This window comes from Panulirus ornatus, chromosome 17, assembly GCF_036320965.1.
Source record: "Panulirus ornatus isolate Po-2019 chromosome 17, ASM3632096v1, whole genome shotgun sequence".
Classification (NCBI taxonomy): Eukaryota; Metazoa; Arthropoda; class Malacostraca; order Decapoda; family Palinuridae; genus Panulirus; species Panulirus ornatus.
Genome location: NC_092240.1, coordinates 2,822,597 through 2,832,500, shown reverse-complemented (window position 1 = coordinate 2,832,500; position 9,904 = coordinate 2,822,597). Strand labels below are relative to the sequence as shown.

The window sequence follows — 9,904 nt, the reverse complement described above, 5'->3', positions numbered from 1 at the left end:
CGGAGAGTGCTCATCCTCCTCGAAGGCTCAGATTGGGGTGTTTAAATGTGTGTGGATGTAACCAAGATGAGAAAAAAAAAGAGAGATAGGTAGTATGTTTGAGGAAAGAAACCTGGATGTTTTGGCTCTGAGTGAAATGAGGCTCAAGGGCAAGAGTGTTTTGGGAATGTTTTGGGAGTAAAGTCAGGGGTTGGTGAGAGGACAAGAGCAAAGGAAGGAGTAGCACTATTCCTGAAACAGTTGTGGAAGTATGTGATAGAGTGTAAGAAAGTATACTCTAGATTGATATGGGTAAAACTGAAAGTGGATCGAGAGAGATGGGTGATTATTGGTGTCTATGCACCTGGGCATGAGAAGAAAGTTCATGAGAGGTAAGTGTTTTGGGAGTAGCTGAGCGAGTCTGTTATCAGTTCTGACGCACGAGACCGGATTACAGTGATGGGTAGCTTGAATGGAAAGGTGAGTAATGTGGCAGTTGAGGGAATTATTGGTGTACATGAGGTGTTCAGTGTTGTAAATGGAAATGTTGAAGAGCTTATAGATTTGTGTGCTGAAAAAGGACTGATGATTGGGAATACCTGCCTTAAAAAGAGAGGTATACGTAAGCATACGTATGTAAGTAGGAGAGATGGCCAGAGAGCATTATTGGATTACATGTTAATTGATAGGCGCGTGAAGGAGAGGCTTTTGGATGTTAATGTGCTTGGAGGTGCAATTGGAGGGATGTCTGATCATTATCTTGTAGAAGTGAAGGTGAAGATTTGTAGAGGTTTACAGAAAAGAAGAGAAAATGTTGGGGTGAAGGGAGTGGTGAGAGTAAGTGAGCTTGGGAAGGAGACTTGTATGAGGAAGTACCAGGAGAGATTGAGAGCAGAATGGAAAAAGGTAAGAGCAAGGGATGTAACGGGAGTGGGTAAGAATGAAATGTATTAGGGAAGAAGTGACAGCTTGCACAAAAGATGCTTGTGGCATGAGAAGTGTGGGAGGTGGGCTGAATAGAAAGGGTAGTGAGTTGTGGGATGAAGAAGTAAGATTATCAATGAAAGAGAAGAGAGAGGCATTTGGACGATTTTTGCAGGGAAATAGTGCAAATGACTGGGAGATGTATATAAGAAAGAGGCAGGAGGTCAAGAGAGAGGTGCAAGAGGTGAAAAAGAGGGCAAATGAGAGTTGGGGTGAGAGAGTATCACTAAATTTCAGGGAGAATAAAAAGATGTTTTGGAAGGAGGTAAATAAAGTGCGTATGACAAGAGAACAAATGGGAACGTCGGTGAAAGGGGCTACTAGGAAGGTAATAACAAGTAGTGGTGATGTGAGAAGGAGATGGAGTGAGTATTTTGAAGGTTTGTTGAATGTGTTAGATGATAGAGTGGCAGATATAGGGTGTGTTGGTCGAGATGGTGAGTGGGAGACAGTGACTAAGTATAATAAAAAAAATATATACATATTCATATGAATATACTTGATCACGATCTAAATTGTGATCCTTTCCAATATACATGGACTGAACTAGGGCATGTGAAGCGTCTGGGGTAAATCATGGAAGGTCTGTGGGGCCTAGATGTGCATAGGGTGCTGTGGTTTCAGTGCATTACACATGACAGCTAGACACAGTGAAGAAATGTGGCCTTTTTTGCCCATTTTCCTTGTACTACCTCACTGAAGCAGGGGATAGCGATGCAGTTTTCCTGTGGGGTGTGGTAGTGACAAGAATAGATGAAGGCAAGCAAGTGTGAATATGGACATGTGTATGTATGTATATGTGAATATGTGGGCATTTATGTATATATATGTGTATATGAGTGGATGGGCCATTCTTTATCTATTTCCTGGCGCTGCCTCACTGATGCGGGAAACAGCGATTATGTATGATAAATGAATAAAATATATATATATATATATGAATGTTCTTTCTCACCTATCCCTGGGGATAGGAGATAAAGAATGTTTCCCATGTATCCCCTGCGTACCGTAGAAGGCGAATAAAAGGGAAGGCAGCAGGGGGCTGGAAACCCTCCCCTCCCATCTTTAATTTTCCAATAAAGGGAACAGAGAAGGTGGCCAAGGGAGGATATTCCCTCTAAGACTCAGTCCTCTCTTCCTAATGCTACCTTGGTAATGCGGGAGAGGGTGAATATGTATGGAAAAAATAGCATTAGTGAGATGGCCTGGACTAGGGCATTGAGTTCCCCATGCCATCTCAGTAGGAAGATAAGGAAAAATCTGCAATTCTATGATTCATCCCCATCTTGAATATTGTGTTCAGTTTTGCTACCAAACCTAAAATTAAGACAGACAGGATGGAGAGTGTAACTGTGTTGAGCTATCAAGATGATTTTTGGGCTAAGAAACAAATCCTGTGAGAGCAGATCAAATTACTTGAATCTATTTGACTTAGAAATGAGAAAATCAAGAGGTGACCTAATACAAGTATTCAAAATTATCAAGGGCTTTGATATAATCTTGATCTCACAATCTTCTTAAAACTTAATTCATCTAATTTCACTCATATGTGATACAAACTCACAGGTAAACTTTAACCTTAAATGAGAGAAAGTACATTTTTCTTCAATAGGATTATGGTTGAAAGCAGCACTATAGATACATCTAAGAATAGACTTGATTAATACTTCACCTCAAGTCCACAACCTACATTATATGTACCCCTTAGTTACATTAACAGTTTGAAGTTTATTCTATTTGAATGATTATATCCCTTCTAACTTTTACCAATCTAATCTGTGACTTTCTGATATCTTCCACAATCACAGTCTCGAAAGGACCCAATGGTCTGTTGCTGTTTCACTTTCTTTACACTCATTTGTACAATGTTTTCTTGCAGAGAACTGAGATTCACTAAACATACCAAGAGTACAACCATTACTCACAATGTGAGAAACAGCAGGTTGCCTGGACTTACAACAGAAATACACAGCAAAAGTGTTTCTTTTCTTCTTTGTTTCCACCTTTTTCCACTTATCTACATTCTTTTGCCTCTTCTGATACTATCCTTTCAAAAAACTCATAATGAGAGGTATAACTGCAAAATTAAGGCAAAAAAGGGCTGGTACTGCTTCAGGTATGCTTGCTCATTACTCTTCCACTACCCATGTAAAACATGGGAAATTTCAAGAAGGAAAGGGTTAGCCCTTTCTGATAAGTACTGTTTATTACTATCATTATACTTGATTGCTGTTTCCCACGTCAGGGAGTTAGCACCAGTAAAAAGATGAAGAATAGCCCAGCCACTCATATACACATAGATGCCCATACATGCACATATACATAACATATACATACACATACAAAGACATATACATATATACACATGTACATATTCATACTTGCTTGCCTTCATCCATTCCTGGCACTACCTCGCCCCACAGGAAACTGCATCACTAGCCCATTTCAGTGAGGAAGTGCCAGAAAAACTGACAAAAATAGCCACATTTGTTCACACTCAGTCTCTAGCTCCCTATCCACATCCAAGCTCTACAGATCTTTCCATGGTTTACCCAGACGTTTCACATGCCCCGGTTCAGTTTACTGACAGCACGTTGGCCCCGGTATTATACAAGACAAATTTTGAGACCATACTAGGCTTGCACTTGTTACATGTGGGGACTCATATCAACACCACTACACACTTCTTTCTCACAGTTACTTTTTCCAGTATGTATTGTATAAATTGGCTGTCTTTCATTATTTGCGGGATTGATACTGTTTGCACATACTGGTATGCATCCAGGATTGGTGAAATCCTAGACCTGAAGACATGAGGATGGTCTGAGGCCTTATTTTCACTGAGAGAGAGAGAGAGAGAGAGAGAGAGAGAGAGAGAGAGAGAGAGAGAGAGAGAGAGAGAGAGAGAGAGAGAGAGAGAGAGAGCTGGGTCCATTTGCAAGGAATGGAGTCACAAAAAATTACGACTCCCATGTCATCAGAATGTGCATATGGATCCTCTGGCAACAATTTGCATGCAATCATCTATCCAATAGACAAAGCTAATCCAGTCTGTATTCAGTTACCCCTTATGTCTCACTTCCTTTTCTTTCCAACTCTCAACATTCACATTTTTCTGGTTTAACAAAATGTATCTAACAAAATAATTTCAAAGATATTCTTATGACAACAAAAGGAATTACTTCAGAGGTGTATTTTGTGTTACTTTCACTCTAACAGTGTAAAAAAGTTTTGCATGTTTTGGCTCAACGTACCAAAAAGTGAGGGAATGAGGCCTGAGCATTGAGCAAATCACTACTGTGCAAGTTTTAGCGTTTATTTCGTCTATATCAAAAAACTTATTATCGGTTACTATTTCTTTGTATCTCATGTAATATATATTTTCCTGTTACAATCATTGTAATTCAATATTTCTTTGGTAACAGGAAAACTATAAAAGTCTGCAGTAAGAGACAGTGTTGTAAGAGTCAGGTGGGCAGTGACAACACTGCCTCCACTTTTGCTAGAAAACCTTCTCCAGCCTCATCTTGGTCAACTTTCAATGCTAGAAGAGTGTGAGTCCATAAAATCACTCACCACATGATCTGAAGACAGATGATCAATATTTCAAGATCATTATTGACATGGTTCCCTAAATCTGGCAAAAGCCACTTAATTTCCTTCCTAGAAAACTCAAAAAAATGTGCTCTCATTGGCATGGGTGGAGGACGACTGACTGTGAGGAGAAATCATCATACAATGATACCTCATTGGTGTAAAAACCAAAGTGTAAAAATCAGTCTAGAGGCAGTGCTCAGCTCTGTAAGTATCTGTCTGGAGATGTCAAGGGGTGAATGTTAATAAAGACATAAAGGCAGGAAACATCAATGTAAAATATGAGATGAAATGAGTTGTGGTAAACCATAAATCTGCTAACAGATGGCACTGCAACTGCAAATGGATACTGTAACTCCTAAAACAATTGAGCTTAAACATGTTTCCCACCTATGTGAGGTAACATCAGAAAAAAATGACGAGCCAAGCTCATGAGAGACAAGGAATACAAAGGAATTCAAACAGCAACAGACCACTGGGTCCTTTTGAGGCTGTTTGTGATAGTGGAAGATATCAGAAACTAACAGATTAGTGTGGTAAAAGTTAGAAAACAAAATAATTCAAAGAGAATATCCTGCAAACCATAAATGTGACTAAGGAGGCACAAATAATGTAAGTCATGAACTTGAAACAAAATACTTATATAGAGTCTATTTGTAAACACATCTATAGTACCGCTTTCAACCACCCAAACTAATAAATCATTTCATACTTTAACGATCCTGTTGAAGAAAAAGTATTTCACCTTATTCGAGGTCAAATATTTGCCTATGAGTCTGTAGACATTACTATGAGAGAAAGTACACAAATCAAGTCTTAAGTAGCTTGTTAGATCAAGTTTACTGATAATTTTGACTCACTGTATTAGAACACCTCTTGACCTTCCCTTTTCTATGCTTAACAGATTCAAGTTAATTAGTTAGCTCTCACAGGATTTGTTTGTTAGACTCTAAATCACCTTGAAAGCTTGAAGCTGCACTCTCCATTCTGTTAATGTCTTCTTTTTAAGTAGGGTGACCAAAAATGAACATAATATTCAATGAACTGTAAAGAGTAAGGATGATTTCCCTAGACTTATATTCGAAGGGCCTACCTATGAATCTGAGAATTTTGTATGCTCTTTTTATTGCTTCTGTGCACTACTTGGTTTTAGGTCAACTGAGAATATTAAGCCCAAGCCTTTTGCCTCATATACCTTTTGCTGTTCAACAGAATTCATACTGTAGTTTACCTTTTCATTTTTGATACTTATACATAAAATGTGGCACTTAATTATCAAATTCATTTACCATCTAACAGCCCAGTCTATTAGTTTGTCTATGTCAGTCTGAGACTGCAGATGTTCATATTCAAGTTAAAGAAAGACAATGACTGCATTAGCCTACAGGGTAATCTGGAGAAACTCCACAGGTGGTCTGATAAATGGAAGATATTCATTCCCAAGTATTGTAAGTGCAAATTAATGAAGATGAAAAAGCAAAGGAAGGCCTCAGTGTGATTATTGATAAAAAGGAAGAAATGAGAGGATCTATGTGTAAAAGAGACCTGGGAGTTGTCACTGTGCCTAATATGTGAAGGCAAATATAAGAATCTCATTTGGTATATGTATAAGGGCATAATGGCTTAGACAAAAAAAATCCTCAATTAGCTCATTTCTTCTTCTTGAAAGTAATAATACAAAAGGGGACAATTTCCTGCACCTTAACTCCTGCCCCTCTATGTTGCCTTCTATGACATGCAAGAAACAGGTGGATGGTACATTATCTTTCTCCCCTAATACAAGGGATGAAAACACAAAAAAGTAAAATACACCCAAATACAACTCATTTGGTGGACATGAATAAATACAAATAAATGAAAAAATCACTTTATGGCACACATAGACAAGGACAGAAGGCAGAAGAGAAAAATTATCCCCTTAGTTATCAATATGGATGGCAAGGAATCTCCACATATGACAAATCTAAACTGAGATAACTGACCAATCAACTGTTCCCCTATATAGCCAAAATAAACTCTCAAGAAACAAAAAAAGCTTCTTTATGGCCCAAGATTTAAGTTGACACCAGGGAGAGTTGTGAAAAGAAAGCTGTGCATGGAGATCCAACTCTAGGGGCAGTATATTACTAGATGCCAATATGCCTAAGTATCATCCTAAAGGAAAAGAACTCTCATTACCCGTGCTCAAGGGTTAAAAAGAAAGCATGTACATAAGATATGAGAAACCAGTGTACGGATAAATGAAAAATCAAGAGAAGGTTAAAGAAGCTATAAAACTATAACAAATTAAGAAATACACTGCAATCTTTCAACAGTACTATAATAATTCTCAATGCACAAATTCAAATTCTAAGTCTATCATTTCATTAACACTGCTTATTATATATTCTACTTACCAACACATAGCTCTGAACAATTGGTCCAGTCACCTAGCTTCCAGTAATAAGTGGGATCAGAATGTAAATTGGATTTTGTGTAGCTATACACAATGAAGGGGGGGTTCAGATCACCCACTGACAGGATCTGTAGACATATGAACAGCAGAGTATTTATATGTTAAATTAGGTATTACTCTTACATATGGTGTATATCAAAAATATCTTTAATTCATACATCACTACATAAAACACAAACTACAGTATAAACTAATGCTACTGGGCTTTTATGAAGATGAAAGAGCCATGTGAATAAATTCACCAAATGCAATTAAAGAGCTAACAAAGATGTAATTTCTTATTTACTGTAAGAATAATGAGATCAAACTACAACTACAATGATTATTCTGTGGGTCAATTTAAATATAGGATTCAGTCTAATTACATGAAATGTTGCATTGATCAAATGAGTACATTATAAAAATCATTACTTGTTTTTCACTATCAATATATCATTACTTTTCTTTACCAAATGATTGATATAACTAATATATTACCAGTGAAAACATGTATGCTGAATACAATCCATTTTTACATTTCCATGCATGTTCAATAATTAATTTGCATGACATCCACCACTGTTGCAATGACTCTTCATTATTCTTATCTGTTCTATTCCATTAGAATTGCATGCTGAAAATATAGTCTAAAGATATTGGGTTTTTCATATATTGTATCTGGGGTTATTGAACTGCCTGTTTGTGGTTACATCACAAGCAAGAGGTCAGCTTCAGCAAGGCTGTATCATAGTTAGTGGATGAAAAGGAGTGCAGTCTTGGCAAGGAACTTTTCACTCAAAAGGAATTCTTCATTTCCCTCCTCCTGAGCAGAGTGCAGCCTTGAAGCTGCAGGAGTCCCATAAAAAGGGGTCCTGGGATTGTATGATAATGTTTCATATTTGATAGCTGTTTCCCATGTCAGCAGTGTAGCACCAGAAGAAGAATAGCCTCATTAGCTCATAGCCACTCTTTAGCTGTCACATATAATACATCAAAACCAAAACTATAATAAAGATAATACAAATAATAATAATAATAATAATAATAATAATAATAATAATAATAATAATAATAATAATAATATTCCCTGCGTGTCGTAGAAGGCGACTAAAAGGGGAGGGAGCGGGGAGCTGGAAATGCCCCCTCTTTTTTTTTTTTTTTTAATTTTCCAAAAGAAGGAACAGAGAAGGGGGCCAGGTGAGGATATTCCCTCAGAGGCCCAGTCCTCTGTTCTTAACGCTACCTTGCTAACGCGGGAAATGGCGAATAGTTTGAAAGAAAGAAAGAATAATAATAACAATAAAATAAAGAGCAAACAAGGGATGCTCATCCTCCTCAAAGGCTTAGGCTGAAGTGACTGAATGTGTGGATGTAACCAGGATGAGAAGAAAGGAGAGATTGGCAGTATGATTGAAGAAAGGAACGTGCATGCTCTGGTTCTGGGTGCAACAAAGCTCAAGGGTAAAGGGAAGAATGCCTTGGGAATGTCTTAGGGGTAAAGTCAGGGTTTGGTATGAGGGCAAAAGCTAAGGAAGGGGTAGCACTACTACTAAAATAGGAGGTGTGGGAATGTGTGAAAGAGTATAGGGAAGTGAGCTCAAGACTGATATGGGTAAAAATGAAAGGAAACTGCCAGAGGTGGGAGATTGTTAGTGCTTATGCACCTGGCCAAGAGAAGGAGGAGGATGAAAGGCAAGTGTTTTGGGAACTGCTGAGCCAGGATGTCAGCAGTTTGGATCCAAGAGGCCAGGTAAAGATGGGTAATTCAAATGTAAAAGTAAGTGTAATGAGGGAAGTCAGCTGGTTGAGGTTGGAAGGCCTAAGGCATATTGGCAGGGAGCCTGTCCAGTGGATTGGTAGCCTGAGGAATGTGCACGGTGACTGTAATAACAACAGGTCCCTAACTTGTGGTGCGGTTTTTGCTGTTATCTAAGCAGGTATGTGGCTGAGTTATAGAAGGTTGTATATGGTGCACAGAGTGCAGATTGTCATGATGATATGGAGAATTCCAGGCGGTGATTAAATTGTGGATTTTTGACAGGAATTGTTGTGCTGCTGACTTGACGTCATCTGACGGACACTGGTCCTGAGTGAATGTACAGCACCAAGAAGTGCACAGCAGCTTTTGGCCTGCTATGATGTGTCATGGGCAACCACATTGAGGCCAAGGGATCCTCTATAGATAGGAAACGTCCCATGTGAGATCTACCCAGTTTTGTGAAGTGGCATACAATATTCCAGGCTGTAGCTACATTGCACAGATACTGTTGCTAAGTTAGAGGACCACGCAATTAGGAGGAAGAGTTGGTATGACCAAAAACTCGGGCAGGGTTCCAGAAGTAAACTGCACTAAAGTGGTGAGGTAGATTGTTATGCAGTTAGTGTTGGAGTAGGTCTTGGAGTGTGACAAAGCGGTGCTGGTCTTAAGGGTTCATATGTAGGGACGTTTATAGACAGAAGCAATTAAGGTGAAAGTGTGTGAACTATCATACTGATTGGCATAATAAGGTTTTGCCACAATGACTGAGTTGTGATTTAAATCAAGAAAGTTATCAGGCACTGTATCAATAATGAACATCCTGAATGTGAACAATTTGTGAACTTTTGTAAATTATGCATTTAATGTGTACGTAAGGTATCATTTAGTTTTGAAAAGAAATTGATCTGTGTGTTTATTGTTTTGGATTTGGCTGAGATTATTCTTGTAATATTTCTTTTGTAAATAACTAAGTATGATTTTTGTTGTGCTTCAATGGCCTCTGCTGGAATTCATTTGTACTTTAAATTTTCTCTGTTAGTGAGTTTAGGCAAGCCTTGTGAACTCTGCTATTGGTGTTGTTTTTGCGTGAAGGCAGTTTTGCTTCATCACAAAAGTGATTTGGCAGTCAGGGCTATAATCAGAGAGCATAAGGT

The 9,904-nt window shown here is 38.3% G+C and overlaps 1 protein-coding gene across 1 annotated transcript in view; it reads right to left on the bottom strand.

Annotated features, from left to right (window-relative positions):
* AdamTS-A (ADAM metallopeptidase with thrombospondin type 1 motif A) overlaps window positions 1-9,904 on the bottom strand; it is a 733,635-nt gene that overhangs the window by 142,088 nt on the left and 581,643 nt on the right. The window contains exon 15 of the mRNA XM_071671786.1: window positions 6,954-7,080. Within this exon, the coding sequence (XP_071527887.1) occupies window positions 6,954-7,080 (127 nt within the window). The remainder of the gene's footprint in view (window positions 1-6,953; window positions 7,081-9,904) is intronic.